The 24,749-nt window shown below is 37.1% G+C and overlaps 1 protein-coding gene across 1 annotated transcript; it reads left to right on the forward strand.

The window, feature by feature from the left end:
• Positions 1-13,526: 13,526 nt before the first annotated feature.
• LOC311092295 (uncharacterized protein) lies at positions 13,527-24,396 on the forward strand. The gene is made up of 9 exons (XM_084128881.1): positions 13,527-14,656; positions 15,741-15,807; positions 16,643-16,842; positions 16,956-17,151; positions 19,239-20,108; positions 20,205-20,282; positions 20,379-20,456; positions 20,553-20,633; positions 23,469-24,396. Exons 3-9 carry the CDS (start codon positions 16,664-16,666, stop codon positions 23,553-23,555), a joined length of 1,569 nt encoding a protein of 522 aa, XP_083985007.1. The 5' UTR covers positions 13,527-14,656; positions 15,741-15,807; positions 16,643-16,663; the 3' UTR covers positions 23,556-24,396.
• The last annotated feature ends 353 nt before the right edge of the window (positions 24,397-24,749 follow it).

Below are 24,749 nucleotides of genomic sequence, written 5' to 3' on the forward strand. Positions count from 1 at the left end.
CAAGTACCAAGTTTGGTCTGAATACGATAAACCGTTGCGGAGATACGGCCTTACGACTGTTTTTGCTAGCGCTACGTAAAATGTATTTGTGCGTTTATTGAAAACGGTTTGACGAATCCATTTGAATTCCATAACTTTTTGTCAGCACTACCTGAAGATGATCTGGTTCAATTTTCGTGCAAATCGGACAAACCGTCTAGGACGAGTTCGAAAAAGTAGCTTTTTTTGAAAATTCAAGATGGCGGCCATATTTTTATGACGGCAAATGACGTCATATGGTGCAATCGAATCGCCATGAGCTCAGGAATCAGAGGAAAAAAGAATTTCGCTGATTGGCCTTACGGTTCAAAAGTTATTAGCAAAATAAAAGTGAAACTTTGGACAGGTGGTGGCGCTAGAGGGAATGACTTAGAAACACCAAAATTGGTGTATTTAATGTTGAGACGGTCCTCTATCAGAATGTCAAACCAAAACAACTTTCCCGCAATCGGTTCTATGGGCTGCCATAGACTCCCATGGCGGAAGAATAATAATAATAATAAATATAGCTGCAAGCAGCAATTACCGGGGCCAAGCAGAATAAGACGACAAGACATGCCAACATGTCTGAAAGTGTCAGACCAACTGCAACAATGAGCAATTAAAGACATTTAAAGAGGATTTTAGGCGAAATGGCTGAAAAATCATGTAAAAAGTGATTCAAAATATGATTTAATGGATTGTCACTTTTGACCAAAAGGTGGCGCTGTTACGAAATTGATGTGGTGTGGTCAGAGTAAGGAGACAGTGACACATACAAAGTTTTGTGTCAATATGTCGAGGCATTGCAGATATAAAGCCTGAATAGTCATTTTGGCATCATGCCTCAACTTTGCTGCTGTGCTATACGAAAACGGTTTCATCAATCGACACGAAATCCATAACTTTTTGTCGGCACAGTCTGGAGATGATACGATTCGATTTTGGTGAAAATCGGACAAACGGTCTAGGAGGAGTTCGAAAAAGTAGGTTTTGAATGAAAATCAAGATGGCGGACAGGAAGTTTGGCCAAATAAGGAAAACTTGGTATCTATGTTCTCGGCTTGACCCAAGGAATCTATTAAGACCAGTGGCATTTCAATAGCCAGATGTATTCAAAAGTTATTAGCCTTTTTGGAAATTTTGTTATAACTTTTGACCACTAGGTGGCACTGTCTTGAAATATTTTGGTTGCCTTCAGGGGATGGTGCTGATGACACAATCTGAGTTTCGTAATATTACACCAATGCATTTGTTTAGTATAGCATTTTATTTCACAAAACTGTATTGAAGTCAATGGGAATTTCATATTTTGTTCAATTATAGCGCCACCAAGAGGCTCAGTCCCACAATTTTTTTTACGTGTCCTCAGAGTGAGCCCATACATATGTGTGTCAATTTTGGTGAAAATATCTCAATTCGCTTCGGAGTTATAGACATTTATATGAAAAAACACGAAAAAAATGACTGACACATGACTTTGATTGGAAATTAGTACCCCTAAACATCAATATTTTCGCATTTGGGCATTGGCGTATAGCTATCGACCTATGTTTCCAAACTTCTGACGGTGGTTTCGTCTCGATCGGACTAGCGGTTTCAAAGATATAGCCAAATGTTTTTTAAGCGCTAAATCACAACGCTACACAAACCGTAAGGCGAAACCTAGCATGTTTGGTATCGTAGGACTCGGCAACGATTCAGGAGTCTACAAAGATGAGTTTCGTGAAAATAAGTCGACCACACCCAAAGTTATAAGCATTTGAAAAAAAAAATTCACCACTAGGTGGCGCTGTTTCGAAACTTCTCAGGCTCATTCAGGGCATCGTGCTGATGACCCATACCACGTTTCGTAACAATCCGTTCATGCGTTCATAAAATACAGAATTTTAGCACAAAATTCAAAATGGCCGACAGCCAAAATGACCGATATGGCAAAATTGGATATCAGTCGACTCGGCATGTTGCCCTGAATCTAACGAGACCAATTGTATGATTTTTGGACAAACTGTTCAGAAGTTATAAGCAAAAATAGCCATTTTTCATATCTCCGGACCAGTAGGTGGCGCTGCGCCGAAACACAGCATGTAGCCTCAGGTCATGCTTGTGAGTACAAGTACCAAGTTTGGTCTGAATACGATAAACCGTTGCGGAGATACGGCCTTACGACTGTTTTTGCTAGCGCTACGTAAAATGTATTCGTGCGTTTATCGAAAACGGTTTGACGAATCCATTTGAATTCCATAACTTTTTGTCAGCACTACCTGAAGATGATCTGGTTCAATTTTCGTGCAAATCGGACAAACCGTCTAGGACGAGTTCGAAAAAGTAGCTTTTTTTGAAAATTCAAGATGGTGGCCATATTTTTATGACGGCAAATGACGTCATAGGGTGCAATCGAATCGCCATGAGCTCAGGAATCAGAGGAAAAAAGAATTTCGCTGATTGGCCTTACGGTTCAAATGTTATTAGCAAAATAAAAGTGAAACTTTGGACAGGTGGTGGCGCTAGAGGGAATGACTTAGAAACACCAAAATTGGTGTATTTAATGTTGAGACGGTCCTCTATCAGAATGTCAAACCAAAACAACTTTCCCGCAATCGGTTCTATGGGCTGCCATAGACTCCCATGGCGGAAGAAGAAGAAGAAGAAGAATAAATATAGCTGCAAGCAGCAATTACCGGGGCCAAGCAGAATAAGACGACAAGACATGCCAACATGTCTGAAAGTGTCAGACCAACTGCAACAATGAGCAATTAAAGACATTTAAAGAGGATTTTAGGCGAAATGGCTGAAAAATCATGTAAAAAGTGATTCAAAATATGATTTAATGGATTGTTACTTTTGACCAAAAGGTGGCGCTGTTACGAAATTGATGTGGTGTGGTCAGAGTAAGGAGACAGTGACACATACAAAGTTTTGTGTCAATATGTCGAGGCATTGCAGATATAAAGCCTGAATAGTCATTTTGGCATCATGCCTCAACTTTGCTGCTGTGCTATACGAAAACGGTTTCATCAATCGACACGAAATCCATAACTTTTTGTCGGCACAGTCTGGAGATGATACGATTCGATTTTGGTGAAAATCGGACAAACGGTCTAGGAGGAGTTCGAAAAAGTAGGTTTTGAATGAAAATCAAGATGGCGGACAGGAAGTTTGGCCAAATAAGGAAAACTTGGTATCTATGTTCTCGGCTTGACCCAAGGAATCTATTAAGACCCGTGCCATTTCAATAGCCAGATTTATTCAAAAGTTATTAGCCTTTTTGGAAATGTTGTTATAACTTTTGACCACTAGGTGGCGCTGTCTTGAAATATTTTGGTTGCCTTCAGGGGATGGTGCTGATGACACAATCTGAGTTTCGTAATATTACACCAATGCATTTGTTTAGTATAGCATTTTATTTCACAAAACTGTATTGAAGTCAATGGGAATTTCATATTTTGTTCAATTATAGCGCCACCAAGAGGCTCAGTCCCACAATTTTTTTTACGTGTCCTCAGAGTGAGCCCATACATATGTGTGTCAATTTTGGTGAAAATATCTCAATTCGCTTCGGAGTTATAGACATTTATATGAAAAAACACGAAAAAAATGACTGACACATGACTTTGATTGGAAATTAGTACCCCTAAACATCAATATTTTCGCATTTGGGCATTGGCGTATAGCTATCGACCTATGTTTCCAAACTTCTGACGGTGGTTTCGTCTCGATCGGACTAGCGGTTTCAAAGATATAGCCAAATGTTTTTTAAGCGCTAAATCACAACGCTACACAAACCGTAAGGCAAAACCTAGCATGTTTGGTATCGTAGGACTCGGCAACGATTCAGGAGTCTAAAAAGATGAGTTTCGTGAAAATAAGTCGACCACACCCAAAGTTATAAGCATTTGAAAAAAAAAATTCACCACTAGGTGGCGCTGTTTCGAAACTTCTCAGGCTCATTCAGGGCATTGTGCTGATGACCCATACCACGTTTCGTAACAATCCGTTCATGCGTTCATAAAATACAGAATTTTAGCACAAAATTCAAAATGGCCGACAGCCAAAATGACCGATATGGTCAAATTGGATATCAGTCGACTCGGCATGTTGCCCTGAATCTAACGAGACCAATTGTATGATTTTTGGACAAACTGTTCAGAAGTTATAAGCAAAAATAGCCATTTTTCATATCTCCGGACCAGTAGGTGGCGCTGCGCCGAAACACAGCATGTAGCCTCAGGTCATGCTTGTGAGTACAAGTACCAAGTTTGGTCTGAATACGATAAACCGTTGCGGAGATACGGCCTTACGACTGTTTTTGCTAGCGCTACGTAAAATGTATTTGTGCGTTTATTGAAAACGGTTTGACGAATCCATTTGAATTCCATAACTTTTTGTCAGCACTACCTGAAGATGATCTGGTTCAATTTTCGTGCAAATCGGACAAACCGTCTAGGACGAGTTCGAAAAAGTAGCTTTTTTTGAAAATTCAAGATGGCGGCCATATTTTTATGACGGCAAATGACGTCATAGGGTGCAATCGAATCGCCATGAGCTCAGGAATCAGAGGAAAAAAGAATTTCGCTGATTGGCCTTACGGTTCAAAAGTTATTAGCAAAATAAAAGTGAAACTTTGGACAGGTGGTGGCGCTAGAGGGAATGACTTAGAAACACCAAAATTGGTGTATTTAATGTTGAGACGGTCCTCTATCAGAATGTCAAACCAAAACAACTTTCCCGCAATCGGTTCTATGGGCTGCCATAGACTCCCATGGCGGAAGAATAATAATAATAATAAATATAGCTGCAAGCAGCCATTACCGGGGCCAAGCAGAATAAGACGACAAGACATGCCGACATGTCTGAAAGTGTCAGACCAACTGCAACAATGAGCAATTAAAGACATTTAAAGAGGATTTTAGGCAAAATGCCTGAAAAATCATAGAAACAATAATTAAAAATATGATTTGATGGATTATCACTTTCGACCAATAGGTGGCGCAGTTACAAAACTGATGTGATGTGGTCAGAGTGAAGTTACAATGACACATACAAAGTTTGGTGTCAATATGTCAAGGCATTGCAGAGATAAAGCCTTAATTAATGCTATTAGCATCATGCCTCAACTTTGCTGCTGCGCTATACGAAAACGGTTTCATCAATCGACACGAAATCCATAACTTTTTGTCGGCACAGTCTGGAGATGATACGATTCGATTTTGGTGAAAATCGGACAAACGGTCTAGGAGGAGTTCGAAAAAGTAGGTTTTGAATGAAAATCAAGATGGCGGACAGGAAGTTTGGCCAAATAAGGAAAACTTGGTATCTATGTTCTCGGCTTGACCCAAGGAATCTATTAAGACCCGTGGCATTTCAATAGCCAGATTTATTCAAAAGTTATTAGCCTTTTTGGAAATTTTGTTATAACTTTTGACCACTAGGTGGCACTGTCTTGAAATATTTTGGTTGCCTTCAGGGGATGGTGCTGATGACACAATCTGAGTTTCGTAATATTACACCAATGCATTTGTTTAGTATAGCATTTTATTTCACAAAACTGTATTGAAGTCAATGGGAATTTCATATTTTGTTCAATTATAGCGCCACCAAGAGGCTCAGTCCCACAATTTTTTTTACGTGTCCTCAGAGTGAGCCCATACATATGTGTGTCAATTTTGGTGAAAATATCTCAATTCGCTTCGGAGTTATAGACATTTATATGAAAAAACACGAAAAAAATGACTGACACATGACTTTGATTGGAAATTAGTACCCCTAAACATCAATATTTTTGCATTAGGGCATTGGCGTATAGCTATCGACCTATGTTTCCAAACTTCTGACGGTGGTTTCGTCTCGATCGGACTAGCGGTTTCAAAGATATAGCCAAATGTTTTTTAAGCGCTAAATCACAACGCTACACAAACCGTAAGGCGAAACCTAGCATGTTTGGTATCGTAGGACTCGGCAACGATTCAGGAGTCTAAAAAGATGAGTTTCGTGAAAATAAGTCGACCACACCCAAAGTTATAAGCATTTGAAAAAAAAAATTCACCACTAGGTGGCGCTGTTTCGAAACTTCTCAGGCTCATTCAGGGCATTGTGCTGATGACCCATACCACGTTTCGTAACAATCCGTTCATGCGTTCATAAAATACAGCATTTTAGCACAAAATTCAAAATGGCCGACAGCCAAAATGACCAATATGGTCAAATTGGATATCAGTCGACTCGGCATGTTGCCCTGAATCTAACGAGACCAATTGTATGATTTTTGGACAAACTGTTCAGAAGTTATAAGCAAAAATAGCCATTTTTCATATCTCCGGACCAGTAGGTGGCGCTGCGCCGAAACACAGCATGTAGCCTCAGGTCATGCTTGTGAGTACAAGTACCAAGTTTGGTCTGAGTACGATAAACCGTTGCGGAGATACGGCCTTACGACTGTTTTTGCTAGCGCTACGTAAAATGTATTTGTGCGTTTATCGAAAACGGTTTGACGAATCCATTTGAATTCCATAACTTTTTGTCAGCACTACCTGAAGATGATCTGGTTCAATTTTCGTGCAAATCGGACAAACCGTCTAGGACGAGTTCGAAAAAGTAGCTTTTTTTGAAAATTCAAGATGGCGGCCATATTTTTATGATGGCAAATGACGTCATAGGGTGCAATCGAATCGCCATGAGCTCAGGAATCAGAGGAAAAAAGAATTTCGCTGATTGGCCTTACGGTTCAAAAGTTATTAGCAAAATAAAAGTGAAACTTTGGACAGGTGGTGGCGCTAGAGGGAATGACTTAGAAACACCAAAATTGGTGTATTTAATGTTGAGACGGTCCTCTATCAGAATGTCAAACCAAAACAACTTTCCCGCAATCGGTTCTATGGGCTGCCATAGACTCCCATGGCGGAAGAATAATAATAATAATAATAATAATAATAATAATAAGAAACGGAACAGATACAATAGGTGCCTCCGCACCTTCGGTGCTTGGCCCCTAAATATAGCTGCAAGCAGCAATTACCGGGGCCAAGCAGAATAAGACGACAAGACATGCCAACATGTCTGAAAGTGTCAGACCAACTGCAACAATGAGCAATTAAAGACATTTAAAGAGGATTTTAGGCGAAATGGCTGAAAAATCATGTAAAAAGTGATTCAAAATATGATTTAATGGATTGTCACTTTTGACCAAAAGGTGGCGCTGTTACGAAATTGATGTGGTGTGGTCAGAGTAAGGAGACAGTGACACATACAAAGTTTTGTGTCAATATGTCGAGGCATTGCAGATATAAAGCCTGAATAGTCATTTTGGCATCATGCCTCAACTTTTCTGCTGTGCTATACGAAAACGGTTTCATAAATCGACACGAAATCCATAACTTTTTGTCGGCACAGTCTGGAGATGATACGATTCGATTTTGGTGAAAATCGGACAAACGGTCTAGGAGGAGTTCGAAAAAGTAGGTTTTGAATGAAAATCAAGATGGCGGACAGGAAGTTTGGCCAAATAAGGAAAACTTGGTATCTATGTTCTCGGCTTGACCCAAGGAATCTATTAAGACCCGTGGCATTTCAATAGCCAGATTTATTCAAAAGTTATTAGCCTTTTTGGAAATTTTGTTATAACTTTTGACCACTAGGTGGCGCTGTCTTGAAATATTTTGGTTGCCTTCAGGGGATGGTGCTGATGACACAATCTGAGTTTCGTAATATTACACCAATGCATTTGTTTAGTATAGCATTTTATTTCACAAAACTGTATTGAAGTCAATGGGAATTTCATATTTTGTTCAATTATAGCGCCACCAAGAGGCTCAGTCCCACAATTTTTTTTACGTGTCCTCAGAGTGAGCCCATACATATGTGTGTCAATTTTGGTGAAAATATCTCAATTCGCTTCGGAGTTATAGACATTTATATGAAAAAACACGAAAAAAATGACTGACACATGACTTTGATTGGAAATTAGTACCCCTAAACATCAATATTTTCGCATTTGGGCATTGGCGTATAGCTATCGACCTATGTTTCCAAACTTCTGACGGTGGTTTCGTCTCGATCGGACTAGCGGTTTCAAAGATATAGCCAAATGTTTTTTAAGCGCTAAATCACAACGCTACACAAACCGTAAGGCGAAACCTAGCATGTTTGGTATCGTAGGACTCGGCAACGATTCAGGAGTCTAAAAAGATGAGTTTCGTGAAAATAAGTCGACCACACCCAAAGTTATAAGCATTTGAAAAAAAAAATTCACCACTAGGTGGCGCTGTTTCGAAACTTCTCAGGCTCATTCAGGGCATCGTGCTGATGACCCATACCACATTTCGTAACAATCCGTTCATGCGTTCATAAAATACAGAATTTTAGCACAAAATTCAAAATGGCCGACAGCCAAAATGACCGATATGGTCAAATTGGATATCAGTCGACTCGGCATGTTGCCCTGAATCTAACGAGACCAATTGTATGATTTTTGGACAAACTGTTCAGAAGTTATAAGCAAAAATAGCCATTTTTCATATCTCCGGACCAGTAGGTGGCGCTGCGCCGAAACACAGCATGTAGCCTCAGGTCATGCTTGTGAGTACAAGTACCAAGTTTGGTCTGAATACGATAAACCGTTGCGGAGATACGGCCTTACGACTGTTTTTGCTAGCGCTACGTAAAATGTATTTGTGCGTTTATTGAAAACGGTTTGACGAATCCATTTGAATTCCATAACTTTTTGTCAGCACTACCTGAAGATGATCTGGTTCAATTTTCGTGCAAATCGGACAAACCGTCTAGGACGAGTTCGAAAAAGTAGCTTTTTTTGAAAATTCAAGATGGCGGCCATATTTTTATGACGGCAAATGACGTCATATGGTGCAATCGAATCGCCATGAGCTCAGGAATCAGAGGAAAAAAGAATTTCGCTGATTGGCCTTACGGTTCAAAAGTTATTAGCAAAATAAAAGTGAAACTTTGGACAGGTGGTGGCGCTAGAGGGAATGACTTAGAAACACCAAAATTGGTGTATTTAATGTTGAGACGGTCCTCTATCAGAATGTCAAACCAAAACAACTTTCCCGCAATCGGTTCTATGGGCTGCCATAGACTCCCATGGCGGAAGAATAATAATAATAAATATAGCTGCAAGCAGCCATTACCGGGGCCAAGCAGAATAAGACGACAAGACATGCCAACATGTCTGAAAGTGTCAGACCAACTGCAACAATGAGCAATTAAAGACATTTAAAGAGGATTTTAGGCGAAATGGCTGAAAAATCATGTAAAAAGTGATTCAAAATATGATTTAATGGATTGTCACTTTTGACCAAAAGGTGGCGCTGTTACGAAATTGATGTGGTGTGGTCAGAGTAAGGAGACAGTGACACATACAAAGTTTTGTGTCAATATGTCGAGGCATTGCAGATATAAAGCCTGAATAGTCATTTTGGCATCATGCCTCAACTTTGCTGCTGTGCTATATGAAAACGGTTTCATCAATCGACTCGAAATCCATAAATTTTTGTCGGCACGGTCTGGAGATGATACGATTCGATTTTGGTGAAAATCGGACAAACGGTCTAGGAGGAGTTCGAAAAAGTAGGTTTTGAATGAAAATCAAGATGGCGGACAGGAAGTTTGGCCAAATAAGGAAAACTTGGTATCTATGTTCTCGGCTCGACCCAAGGAATCTATTAAGACCCGTGGCATTTCAATGGCCAGATTTATTCAAAAATTTTGTTACATCTTTTGACCACTAGGTGGCGCTGTCTTGAAATATTTTTGTTGCCTTCAGGGGATGGTGCTGATGACACAATCTGAGTTTCGTAATATTACACCAATGCATTTGTTTAGTATAGCATTTTATTTCACAAAACTGTATTGAAGTCAATGGGAATTTCATATTTTGTTCAATTATAGCGCCACCAAGAGGCTCAGTCCCACAATTTTTTTTACGTGTCCTCAGAGTGAGCCCATACATATGTGTGTCAATTTTGGTGAAAATATCTCAATTCGCTTCGGAGTTATAGACATTTATACTAAAAAACACGAAAAAAATGACTGACACATGACTTTGTTTGAATTTTACTACCCCTAAACATCAATATTTTCGCATTTGGGCATTGGCGTGTAGCTATCGACCTATGGGGGGGGGTGTACAGTGTGTTTTCATTGAAAATGTGTTCTGATATATATTCCTCACAGAAAATGAGCCGAGGCCAATAAGTCTCAGTTTGAAATAATAATTAATTGTATTATTTTTCTTTTGATAAAAAATGAAAACGGGTCCAACAGACCATACAAGGGTTAAGTCTGTAGCCTACAGTAGCCTACAGTAGCCTACACTTTAGTAATTTTTTCTGTTTAACGTTAACGCTTCTTCCTAGGCTACCTGTCCCTGACCCCTCAGGCAGCGTGCCCACTCGCAAAGCAGACAGCCGCACGCCTCTGCTACCGCGGGCGTGTTTTTAATTTTCACCTTTGAAATTCTGTTTTTTAAAACTATTCGAATATATATTGGAATTTAGAATATTCGTTGACAGCCCTACAGTGCGCTACGATGCTTAACATAGGTTATACAATATATGCTGGAGTCTATTAATTATTTTTTATTTATTAACATGAAATAATTTTTGTAGTTGTCCCATGTCCCTGATATGCAGTGAAAATAGCTCATATAAAATACATTAAGCTTCAAATTAATATTGATTTCATAGTACATTAAGCTTCACATTAATATTGATTTCAGTATTTAACGAGCATAGCTAGGCTATATACATCAGAGCCCCTATTGTCTATTGATGTAGGCTAATTGTAATAATAATAATAATAAAAATAATATTTTAGATTTTTTTGGAAATATTAAAAATCTTAATCCTGTAGGCACTAAATATTAGTCTTTAAACATTAAATGCAGCATTTTGAGGAGTCAGCAGAAAAAAAAATTGCTGCAATGTTTATGTAGCCGTACTATAGTTTTGTGAGTGAACCTAGTGGAGATATTTGTGCGTGTATTACATGGATGCACTTTTGCCTATAATAATAAACTCTAAATATCATCAAAATAATGCTATACATAAGTCAAATTAAGAATAAAGAGCAGAAAAAGTTGTGTCTGAAAGCGGTGTGCTATGCCTCATGCATGCTGTCCTAGGCTATATTATGCAGGATCTGGAACTGCTGATGATAATGCAGTTAATTACTTAATATGCAATTGATCATTGTACACAAAAGAGAAATCACAACCTTTTGTGTCAGAGAGTTATGTTGTATTGCTAAATATAACGGTGGAATTAAGTAGGCTATTATGTTTAAGTTTGGGGTCAATATGTCAAAGTTTTGCAGAAATACATCAGATGCAATTTGCCATTATGTCATGAAATTCATTGATGTGGCATTGACTATGTGCAGCACTACATGTGCCATGGTGAGAGTGGAAGAAATGTGAGTTTAATGCATGTACAGTGAGATTGGTTGTATTGAACATATTTTACTGTGATTGTTTAATTCAGTTATGAAAATAAGCTCATTAACATTTAGCTAACTTTTAATTGCTTTCTAATTGCAAAAAAAAAAAAAAAAAAAAAAAATGTTAGAAATGTTTGAGGAAAATAGAAACACCATCCTTTGTGTCTTATGTGGGAATTAATTGTTTTGACTGAATAAGGACGAGTTCAGCCTTTGGTTTTGCATGTGAACTTATAGCAGTAAAACGTAAAATAAACATTTGCTGTTTCAATAATAGGATAAGTATAGTAAGTGTCCTTGTGAATAAATTGTGATTTATGTTAATCTAATCAAATAAAACTTATATGTTATGTGCAAGGACGGAGTAATTATAATAATTATAGTTATATAATTATAATCCCAACCACTAGGGGAGCTGCGACTTTTGTCAGTGCGCACATTTCCGGCTGGTAGGCTAGGAAGCCATTTTGTTCTCATCTTTGAAATGGTAAGAATGTTTCCTTGATTCGTCTATATCATCTTATTAATCTGTATTTTAATTCTGCTTATTCATAATTAATCTAATATAGTTTCAAGTATATGTATATTTTCTGATATATTTATATGTTTATTTTTTGTCAATTAAGCACTATGGCGTTTTAATTGAATGAGGCCTATTCACCCTGTCGTCGTTGTAAAATGACATAACTTTAATATTAATAAAATAGCATGCAAATAATACTATACAGGGTTCCCGCGGGGTCTTAAAAAGTCTTAAAATGTCTTAAATTCTGAACTTTAAATTTAAGGCCTTAAAACGTCTTAAAAACAGCCAGATTTTCATCCGCGGTCTTAAATTTCATTTAGTCAGGTCTTAAAAAAGATTTTACCCTCGTTCATTTCCAGAAACGCTGGCCGCATAAGTTGTTACAAAGTAGCAAAAAAGTATCGAAGTCGCTCGCCAAGAGGCAGTTCACATATCGCGTCTTTTTCGCGCTCAAGTTCATTCAAATGTAGGCGCGCGATAAGCGCACTTATAATTGAAGCGACGCGCTCGTTTTTTTTCCAGGCGCAGCAACATGAAAAAAGACATGAAGGATGCGGGTGCACCCAAACACTACGGGTGTTTTTCTCTTCTCCGTAAATAAATCTTGTAACAGAGCTACAGCAAGCGTTTTTCGGCGGTGGAAATCCATTAGCCACTAAAACTTTTTTGTCATTGTGGAGTTGCATAGCAACGACAGACGCCACGGGAAAATCGGACCGAATTTTACTATTAATAATAAAAGATAAGCTAAAGTGTATTGTAAATGTCACTAAATCATTTTTTATAAAAAGAATGAGTCAAAAAAGATAAATTAAAGTCTGAAATATGTGAGGTTTATCTTTTTATAAAAACCTTTTTTGTCAACTTTATTTGAACTTGTACATGTTAGTATATAACATGTTGCAAGACACTTTTAAAATCTGGCTATCATTTTTAATCATATTATTTTAATGTTTATGTTAGTGCGTATTGATGCTAATTTTATTTGTTATTTGCTGTTTTTCGACATAAAACTTGGTGAATTGATTTCATTGTGTAGTATTAGTACTTTTTGAACAGGATTCTGTGATAAGTGATAATTTTTGGCACTATAATAATTAAATGAAATGTTCATGCCATTTCATCTCTAGTTATGATCAACTATGATCAACTAAAATCAACTAATTATGTGTTTTTTACAGTAGGCCTATAATATGCAAAGTACAATTTTCTATAAAAAAAATTATATCTGATTCTGTTCTTTTCTCTGACACGCGTTGTTGGGTCTGGAAGGTTACTAATGTGATTGCTTTATCTGTAAATTAAGTTAATGCTTTTTCAATTACTGAATTCATTGAAATAAAATTAATTCTTTGATTTGAATATTTTTTGCCAATGCGTCGTGTAGGTCTTAAATTTCAATCTTTATGGTCTTAAAATGTCTTAAAAAGGTCTTAAATTTGACTAACTGAAACCTGCAGGAACCCTGACTATATGACGTGTGCTGTAAATCAAGTGTTTTTAAAGTATATGATAGGTTTGTTGAGAAACAGATTTATTAGGCTACCGAAAATATGTTATTCTTGAATGTTGGAATCATGCTTGTTGAAGAGAGCATCAGTTCAGTACGTGTAGGAAACGTAGGCCTATATCATTTCGAGATATCATGATTCATAAAAACAATACGAAATGCTACAAATTTATAAGTGCATATTCTTCTGTGAGATATTTCTCTGTGTCATGTCGTGCGAGTGGTCTTACGATCGTCACTACGTTTACATGCAACCATAATTCCTTAGATTGAAGGCTCAATCGAAATGTGCATGTTTTAATCCAGTGATCTCAAACTCAATTCCTGGAGGGCCACAGCTCTGCACTTTTGCTCCAACCCTAAAGGTGGGCGTACACGGTGCGAGCTCGGACCAGGATCGGACACTCGGGAGGTCGTGAGATATTGCACACGTTGCGAGTCAGTTTAACTCATAATCGCGTCCTGCACGCATTTTATCCCGAGTCGTCAGCAATCACGTGGGCTTTCGCGCTATACACAGAGACCGTCAATGTTGCATGCAGGCAAAACTTCAGATAGAAAAAAATGACAGAAATGTGTGTGCAAATGATTTTTTGTAAAGCAGAGAACAGTAGCCATTCCTTTACACATAAAAACTAGAGAGCGAGAGAGAGAGAGTGTGTGTGTGAGAGAGAGAGAGAGAGAGAGAGAGAGCGCACGCTGTATGGTTGCTGCCACGTGGTTGTGTATGATTTGGCAATAGGGGACAGCTGGTGAAAATCGGGCCGACTCTCCGAATTTTTTAAACATGTTTAAAAATGTTCGGGAGGTCGGGGAGGTGCTCATAACGTGCTCGGCTCACTCCTCTCACACGATGCGAGCATCACCGATTCCACTCGATTTCTCCCGAGTGAAAAAAATCATCTGGGAGTTCGTAAAAACAGCAAAAATCGCACCGTGTACGCCCGCTTTAATCAAACACACCTGATGCAGCTAATCAAGGTCTTCATGATTACTAGAAACTGCCTTGCAGGTGTGAGTTGGAGCTGGTTGGAGGTAAACTGTGCAGAGCTGTGGCCCTCCAATTGAGTTTGAGACCACAAGGAAGACTTTGTTAACTAATGTTTTGTTGCTTTTTATGTGAAATGGGGAATGAATGGAGCAGTACTGAGGTAAGTGAAATTTAACACGGAATATATTGTTCCGTAAATAGATGAGGTAGATTGAGTTGAAATGTACGTTTTATATTATCACATTTTATGTAGTAAAGTTATGGTTATTACTGGAGTATCGAGTTTTTTCGCGCTTGAACAAACATTCTTGAAATGCTTTCCATTCTGAACAAAATTCTTGTTTTGTCGAGTCATTACAGCAGTCTCAAATAACGGCTTAAATTAAATTAAGATTTCTGAGAAAATAAGATACGCATCTGATCTGCGTCATGTTCGGCAGTGTAAAATCTTAAAGTCAGCAGCCTAATAAACCATGGTTGTTGTGATGCAGTGTTAATTTCGTTAACGAAACCTATGATGAAAAATGTTTATTGACGACCTTTATCCACATTAAACGATCTGTGACTATATCAACACGTGCAAATCGGCGACGAAAAAACATGAGATTTAATTGTTTACAAAAACTTGTCCAAAACTAGGCTACTTGTTTTAGTCGAATAAAGGAGACGACAACTTACAGACCGTTTTTACGAGCGTTTATGGTTGCCATGATTTCAATCATTTTAATCCCAGTCAGAGCTGGTGTTAACAGAAGTTTTCTGCACGGTGTTTTAAATAGTAGGCCTATCTGGCAACCATGCGCGCGCGTTGTCTCTCTACTGCTGAAGAAGCGCGCTGATCTGAAAACACAGACAAGTTTATTTTTAATGTGTTTTGCACATTTCGAAGGTATTTTTCCTCACAAGATGTTTATCATTTGCTTTTGGTCATTTAGGCATGTTGTCAATACAGCTAGCTGCTAGAGCACACAAGTCGTGTTTTGTCTGTGACATTGCTTAAAATGTCGAATATTTTAAGGTTACAGGGCAAAAACAGAAATGGTTCCCAGGTGATGTTAAACCTGTATCATTTAGTCTGATGAATATATTCCCATCAAGCATAATGTTCTAAACATAACATTTTGAGGTTGTTTTTAGATAAAAAGTTTATGAAGTGATATTTAATATTACTAAGAAAAAATAAAAGATTTGTAGCTTAGTCTACAGTGTCGCGTAATTCAAAATCTGTTTTTTTTTTTTCACAGGTTTGAGTTAATAGCATATTGGTATTTGACGTCAAGTGTACCACGTTTAATTGCTGATTGAAAGAAGGTAAGGCTTTGTGTATAATTGGCAAGTTTAAGTTTGAAAATGTTTTATAGCGAACAGGAATAATATTTGCCATTGGTTTAGATCAGTGGTTCTCAACTCCAGTCCTCGGGACCCACTGCTCTGCATATTGTGTATGTCTCCCTTATTTAATACACCTGATTCAGATCATCAGCTGGTTAGGATAGACTCCATTAACTGAACTGTGTGTCAGATAAGACAGACATAGAAAATGTGTTAGAGCAGTGGGTCCCGAGGACTGGTGTGGTGTTGAGAACCACTGGTTTAGATCTAACCATCATTAGATGTAGTTTAAAGGAGTTCACTTTCAAATGAAAATTAGTCTGATTTACTGACCCTCAAGTCATCCTACGGATGTATACGACTTTCTTCTTTTAGACAAATTCATCTGACAGAGACATTTATTATTTTGCAATGATTATGAAAATTGGTGTATATTGTCTTGTAAATAATCATAAATTCTCTAAATATCATAATAATGAACCTATTATGCAAACAATTGCTGCACTTGAATTGCTGCTATAATGTCTATGGCCACATTGGCATTCATAATGGTGCATGTCCACTGGTGCTGAGCAAAGGAAGTATTTTCAGTTTATTCTGATGGAAGTTGACCTTTTATAGAAATTTATTGCAAATGCTTGCTCTGCATTTGATGACATGTACTGTAAGTGATTTTAAATTGGAATTTAAAAAGATCCACCTTGCCTCGCCTTGTCCCAGTCACATCAATATTATTGTTGTTGTGTTGCTTAACTGGTGGAAAAATGTCCTCACTCTCACATCCATAGTGAAGTTGTTGTTGTTTTTTCCCCAGAAATTACTTGTAGTTCTTACAATGCAGAAAAGAACAAAAAGTGAGGTCGAAGGATTCCTTCATAATGTGTCAAATGTTAGTGAAGGAGCAAATCGTCACAAATATTTTACTGCAGTTTTACAGGAGGCAGGAAGGAATAGCCGTGTTGTTGTTTTTGATGTACAAAGACATCACTTATTCGTCAATGCTCAGAACGACAGGTAATTGTAAAATGTGTGATAGATAAGAGCAGAATGGTTTTTATTTATAAGTATTAGTTTTATGTTTGTCTATGTAGGATATTATTAATGGAAGTTGTGCTTTATTTTTATAGGAGTCCTGTAAGACTGTGTGATGTGGGTTTGTCCCCTTCACGGCAGAAAAAAGGAGAGGTTGATATACTTGTGAACAGTTCATCCTCTTTGACATGTGTGCGTCGGCTGGACTTTGCCTTTGATAAGTCTTCTAATAAGAGTGTAGAGGACTGGACATTGCAGCAAATTGTGAATAATCCAAGGGAATATCAAAGGGTAGGTTGATGTTAATGGCATGCACACATGAATGTTACAAATCAAAATTTCATGTGAGAAGCTGTGTGTTTTTACAGTAGTGTTTTATTAATATGTTTGTTTTTTGGTCACACAAATGTGTTAGGGCTGAATGATTAATCGCAACAAAACCGCACACGATTTTATTTTATGTGCAGCTTGTCAGTGGAGTGCGGTTGATTGGTAGTAAATATTGCCCTATTTGAATGTAAGAGGGTGATGTCATGCAAATACGATAAATATGCCCCGTCGCAGAAATACAATAATGCACATCATTACAGGAAATTCCTATTGCTGTAGCTCACATGTGTCAAACTCCAGTCCTGGAGGGCCACTGTCCTGCACGGCCACTGTCCTGCACAGTTTATCTCCAACCAGCTCCAAAAACACCTGCCTGGAAGTTTGTAGTAATCCTGAAGACCTTGATTAGCTGGATTAGGTGTGTTTAATTAGGGTTGAAGCTAAACTCTGCAGGGTTGTGGCCCTCCAGGAACTGAGTTTAAAACCCCTGCTGTAGCTGAATAAACAGAAGATTAAAACGCTTTGATTAAACATGACTTATAAATACACAACTGCCTTATTCTGTGTAAGAAGCTCATCTCATAGGAGGAGCTCAGCTGTCGTTATGAAGTGAGTTTGGAGTAAATGCATGTTATTAAATGTTGTCTGTTGTTGGACGAGGTTCATAAATACTTCTCATGTTTTGGAAAGATGTTTGACGTGTTTTTTCAAATGCACGTTATAAGTTACAAACTCGAAGTGCAGCATTTACAGAGATAGAGCAGCATTTACAGAGCCGTACATCAATGACAACCTGTGCATAAAAAATAATTGCAGCCTTTGCGATTTTAAAATCACGATAAACCATCTCGATTTAAGTGTGATTAAATGGAAAGTGCGATTAATCGTTCAGCCCTAAAACGCTTGAAATCTGTTTATGCAAAAGATGTGTTACAAGGACTTATTTAATCTCTTTAACTTTTAGGGTTGTAGTTATTGTAACGGATTAATCGAAATGTAATAAACTTGTTTAATTTGTAACACATTAATCTAAATTTAATTAATTCCTTAATTTGTGTGATTTCTAAAATGCAGAAAGTATGATTTTTCCACCAGCAACTTAAGTTTGTAACATTAAAGGTATAGCGGAGGATTTTTTTACTTCCGGGTGGATAGCCTATACTACTGGTCCTCCTAATTGTCAATCATTCTGGTGAATCAATCAAACTTATTCAAAAAGTGGAGACGGTGGTTCTTATCTAAAATCGGAAAGATCCTCCGCTATACCTTTAACACAAGAACAGAACGGTCAAAACAAAAAGTCTGTTTTCATTGCATAATGTTTTTGCGTACTCATGTTAACAGTTTAGACTTTAGAGCTTTCACACTACATGCAGGTAGTGCATGCAACTAAATGTTGTTTGATATATACAGCGGATTATTATATACATGGATCATTTGTGCACTGCAAATGTGGCATATGGGTAAGCACATGAGTGTCTGTTACTGCTGTATCACACATGTACAAAATTTTATGAAAAGGTATGGTGGTTACAAATATTGGCAATGAACCTATTTTTGGTGTATTCTTTTATCTGTCAAAATGGTTTAAAATCGAGATTGCTATATTGATCAAAGTTGTGATCGTGTTTTTTTTTTTGTCCATATTGCACAGCCCTATTAACTACATTGATCTATAAATAGTGGTGGTAAAGACAGGGTATGCATCATTTTGGTCATGTGGCAGGATGTGCTGCTGTTAAAATCAGTACTGCTTGGCTGTGCTGATTGAGTATATTACAAAACAAAGTGCTTTGTAAATATGGTAAACATTTTTTTTTATATATATAGAACAAATTATTACAATGTTTGAAGTGGTTGTTAAATTAAACTTTATCTACTATTATCATAAAGGACTAAGTATAGTTTACCTGTAGTACCTGAGATGTAGTATCAGAGATATAGGTACTTTTTTGTTGGATTCGTTTGTGTGGTGTAACGTTATTGTTGGCAAGAAAAGAGATTGTTGGTTATTGTAACAATTTTTTGCCCTGTATTTTGCATTTTAGGTGAATGTGACTGTCAAAGTGCTCCAGTTGGCTGAAGATACTCAATCTATGACCCGTAGCAATCAAAGATTGCAAAGAAGGTCTTACGATGTGGCAGATCAAACATGTGGTTTGTCATTGACTGTCTGGGGAGGAGATATGCTACAAATAGGGAAGTGGTATACAATGAAGAATACATCTGTTCGACAGTTTGACGGTTGCACTTGTTTGTCTACTACTAAAGAGTCTTCTATAATACTTGTGCCTGATGTATCAAGCAATGTTGCGCCAGTAATTGACAGTTGTAAAGTCAAAGAGGGAGAATGTGTGACAGCAGAGGTCAAAGCAGAGTACCAATGTCCGAAGCTGCATCCTTTGCCTGTGGTCAATTTCCAGACACTGATGACAAGATGTCCACAATGTGCAGCATACTGTAAAACAGCCAGAGTAATGTCTATTCTTCGTGCAACTGTCACTATACAGGACAAGAGTGATAAACTGAGTACTTTTTTAATCGAAGATGCTGTGCTTCGTGAGTTGCTGGATGTGCAAATGAGCAGTCGGGTGGAACCAGATGAGTTGGCAGCAAAGTTGCTCAGTGATGACCATGGTCATTTGCACATAAAATACAGAGGACAACGTGTTGTTTCTGCATCATTCATGTCTGATTCTGAGTCAGCAAATCAGTCTGCTGAAGCACAAGGGAGAGACATCGTGGCTGATAGATCAAGCATAGAACAATCTACAGAGTTAATGTCCGAAGATTTGATGTTTGAAGAATTGTTTGCGCTTGAAACTCCTGAATGTTCACAGAGCCAGCGGTATGAGCAGAAGGGTAAAGGTGATATTGAGTCAGCAAATCAGTGTTTAGAGACAGAAGGGAAAGCTGTGGTAAGTAGTGTAAGCATGCAACAATTTACAGAATCAATGTCTGAAGATTTGATACTTGAAGAATTGTTTGCGCTTTAAACTTCTGAATGTTCACAGAGCCAGCGGTATGAGCAGAAGGGTAAAGGTGATATTGAGTCAGCAAATCAGTGTTTAGAGACAGAAGGGAAAGCTGTGGTAAGTAGTGTAAGCATGCAACAATTTACAGAATCAATGTCTGAAGATTTGATACTTGAAGAATTGTTTGCGCTTTAAACTTCTGAATGTTCACAGAGCCAGCGGTATGAGCAGAAGGGTAAAGGTGATATTGAGTCAGCAAATCAGTGTTTAGAGACAGAAGGGAAAGCTGTGGTAAGTAGTGTAAGCATGCAACAATTTACAGAATCTATGTCTGAAGATTTGATACTTGAAGAATTGTTTGCGCTTTAAACTTCTGAATGTTCACAGAGCCAGCGGTATGAGCAGAAGGGTAAAGGAGGTGATATTGAGTCAGCAAAACAGTGTTTAGAGACAGAAGGGAAAGCTGTGGTAAGTAGTGTAAGCATGCAACAATTTACAGAATCTATGTCTGAAGATTTGATATTTGAAGAATTGTTTGCGCTTTAAACTTCTGAATGTTCACAGAGCCAGCGGTATGAGCAGAAGGGTAAAGGAGGTGATTTTGAGTCAGCAAAACAGTGTTTAGAGACAGAAGGGAAAGCTGTGGTAAGTAGTGCAAGCATGCAACAATTTACAGAATCAATGTCCGAAGATTTGATATTTGAAGAATTGTTTGCGCTTTAAACTTCTGAATGTTCACAGAGCCAGCGGTATGAGCAGAAGGGTAAAGGAGGTGATTTTGAGTCAGCAAAACAGTGTTTAGAGACAGAAGGGAAAGCTGTGGTAAGTAGTGTAAGCATGCAACAATTTACAGAATCAATGTCCGAAGATTTGATATTTGAAGAATTGTTTGCGCTTTAAACTTCTGAATGTTCACAGAGCCAGCGGTATGAGCAGAAGGGTAAAGGAGGTGATTTTGAGTCAGCAAAACAGTGTTTAGAGACAGAAGGGAAAGCTGTGGTAAGTAGTGCAAGCATGCAACAATTTACAGAATCAATGTCTGAAGATTTGATATTTGAAGAATTGTTTGCGCTTTAAACTTCTGAATGTTCACAGAGCCAGCGGTATGAGCAGAAGGGTAAAGGAGGTGATTTTGAGTCAGCAAAACAGTGTTTAGAGACAGAAGGGAAAGCTGTGGTAAGTAGTGCAAGCATGCAACAATTTACAGAATCAATGTCCGAAGATTTGATACTTGAAGAATTGTTTACGCTTTAAACTTCTGAATGTTCACAGAGCCAGCGGTATGAGCAGAAGGGTAAAGGAGGTGATATTGAGTCAGCAAATCAGTGTTTAGAGACAGAAGGGAAAGCTGTGGTAAGTAGTGCAAGCATGCAACAATTTACAGAATCAATGTCTGAAAATGTGATGCTTGAACAATTGTTTAATCAGAATAAATACAATGTTTATAGTTTATACACAGGGATTAAAGTTCTCCGTCGCTACGACGGATTTCCGTTAATTGCAGCAAGTCTGTGACGGATTTCCGTCAATTGCAGAGTTCCATGTCTTAAATTCACTTTTCATAATTTTAAGGCCGTAAATAGGCTTTCATTTCTCAAATAGTGTAATGTCTTAATTTTAGTTTAAATAGGTCTTAAATTAAGGAAAGACAAGGTGTATTCACCCTGCTGAGGGGGATGTGATCAAAGCCTGGAGTGGCGCAAAAGCACGTTCCTCTCCACTCTAAGCATTCTGTAATCACTTCGCTCATGGTTCACTCCGGGTTTTCAATTACCGCTCACGGAAAGTGCATGTCAGGCTACAGCTGAGCGCTGAGGTAGAACTATTTCAGTTACCATGGATGGACACACTTATAATGCAGGTAGGGCTGGGCAATATATCGATATAAAAATATATCAGTATAGTTTTGAAATGCGATATGAAATTAGACCAAATTTACACTGTGATCCTTGCTCCCCGCTCCTCCACTGTGCGTGCGTGTTTAGAGCATGTTATGTTATGAGAGGCGAATCATGACTACTTCAAAAAACCCAGCACAATAGGAACTACCAGGCAGTGACAAGTGTAAGCTGAAATAAAGTTTTTCACCTCAGAAAAACAGACTTTCTTGTCCTGTCAGCCGTTATCCTGTTCTCGTAGCGCACTGCGCGCTGTATCACCTCACTGATCAAGTGCAAAAGAAACTACGAGCATGCAACGCGTGCGTACGGTGTAAATTACATGAAATAAAAGTAAATTAATGCAGGTATGATTTTCATTCTATTCACCAGGAGCAGTTTCCATGTTTCATTAACAGTTATTGTTAATATTGTGTATTCACCATGGTAACTGTTGTTTCCATATTAACCCCAAAATGCCACTTTATTTTCACTTTGTGTTATTTTTTATATTTTTAAATGACTGTAGTGGCTCATACCAACATTGTATGAACAAAAAACTAGTTTGGGACTGCTATTTAATAGCTTTTGCATAATGTTTATTTATTAGTAGCCTACTAGTCTTTACTATTAGTCATATTCTTACAATTTATGTTAAGTAAAGGGGGGAAGTACTTGTGTTTTAACAAATTTTGTGTAAACGTGTTATAATTTGCCTATATATATATATATATATATATATATATATATATATATATATATATACACATATATATATATATATATATATATATATATATACACACATATATATATATACACATATATATATATATATACACATATATATATATATATATATATATATATATATATATATATATATATATATATGTATGTATAAAAACATGTTTACACAAAATTTGTTTATATTAAATGTAAACTTTGATAATCATAATTAATAAATCACAATTACAATTCAAAGGGAATAATCTGCAATTATGATTTTTGTCATAATCGTGCAGCTCTATCTTAGGTGAAGAAACCTGTTTATTATTTATTCATTTGATTTTGCAACTGTTCCCTGATACGGAATATTAAAGCGGTTTAAAACGTCTCCCCTTAAAACGCTATTGGTCTCGACTGTTTAAAAAGGTAAAGGAATATGACTTGGCCTAAAAAAAAAATTCAGTCAGAAGAATTTTTTTTCACTTTAATCCCTGTTATACAACTTTATTCAGTGCACAGCTAAGTTTAACACAAGTACTATCACTGTCGGCTTTATGTACGAGTGCACTGCTTATATGCTAATTTTTAGGCACACTGTCTTACTCAACAGTGTAAAAGCCCCTTGTGCTGTAATTAACAGTGTAGAGGGGAAATAACATGTTAACAGTTTACACATTAAACTTCTGATTATTTTTAGAGTCCGACTTTGGAGGAAAAGGGAATAGGAGGTGATGAAAGCAACAAAAAGTCCAAAGAAACTGCAGGACATAAGAAAAGTTTATAATGAGAACTTGTTTCACAACAGCAAGGCTGGATTTTCTGTTGAAATTGCGTTCAAAGCAAATGAGAAAACTGGAAAAGGTGTTGAGAGGCAACACAAAATAAAGATGTTCAGTTGAGTTCTTTGCTGATAAGCAATTTTTTTGTTTTTGTCTTAATTTTGCTTAAAACAGTAAAGTGTATTTTTGTTTGATTGTATAGTGTTACTTAAAACAGTAAAGTGTATTTTTGTTTGATTGTATAGTGTTACTTAAAACAGTAAAGTGTATTTTTGTTTGATTGTATAGTGTTACAATACACTACATAAACAATTGATTGTAAATGTAAGTTTTGGTATCATTGATAATTGAGGAAATTGTGACATTTGGGAGAAGGTTTTTTTTTATTTAATTTTTTTTTATTTACAGATGTTACTATGTATGGTTCATTATCAAACAGTGTTTTTGTACATTTTGACAGTAAGAAAAGTGGAAAATACAGGTTGATGTTCCTTAAATGTTAGTAATGGAGTACTGAAATGTATTATAAACGTATAATTTTTAGGCAAACTAATCTTTTAAGTAAAGGTAAATGTGAAGTGTTGTATATTACAAGTACTTTTGCAAAGTTGGTTTTGTTTACAGAGGAACACAAAAATGTGTTATTTATTTTTAGCATTTTTTAATAAATGTGTGTGCAAAAAGGATTATGTAGGCTGAATTTTGTTATGTGCACTGTTTTTAATTGTATGTTTATGGGAGTGTTAGTATGTAGTCCATAAGGTGGCAAAATAGTTTAATTTCATGGTTGTGCTTGTGAAGTTTTCATGAACATTTACAACAATAGTGCAAAATATGTCAGCTTGGTATGGGTGCAGTAGTACTGTTTAACAGGGTTTAAGTGGAACCTAAAAAGTCTTAAGTGCTTAATTAACTTCAAAAAGTCTTAAAGTTGAGAGAAAATTGTAAATTTTATCAATGGTTGCTTATTGAATTCATGTTTTAAAACAATGATTGATTGTGTTTAATACAGAGTGAAATGGGCAAAAGTAAAATAATGTATTGCATTTGGAATTAATATTTTTCTTTTGTCCAGTTTTGGGTTGTAATAATGATTGCAAAAGTTTTTTTTTTTTTTTTTTCATTTTCTACATGATTTAAAGTTTAAAAATAAAGATGAGAGTCAGGGTGTGAACTATGTTGGAGCTAGGGGAAGCTCA

This window comes from Abramis brama, assembly GCF_963993115.1.
Source record: "Abramis brama genome assembly, chromosome: 11".
NCBI classification, from domain to species: Eukaryota; Metazoa; Chordata; class Actinopteri; order Cypriniformes; family Leuciscidae; genus Abramis; species Abramis brama.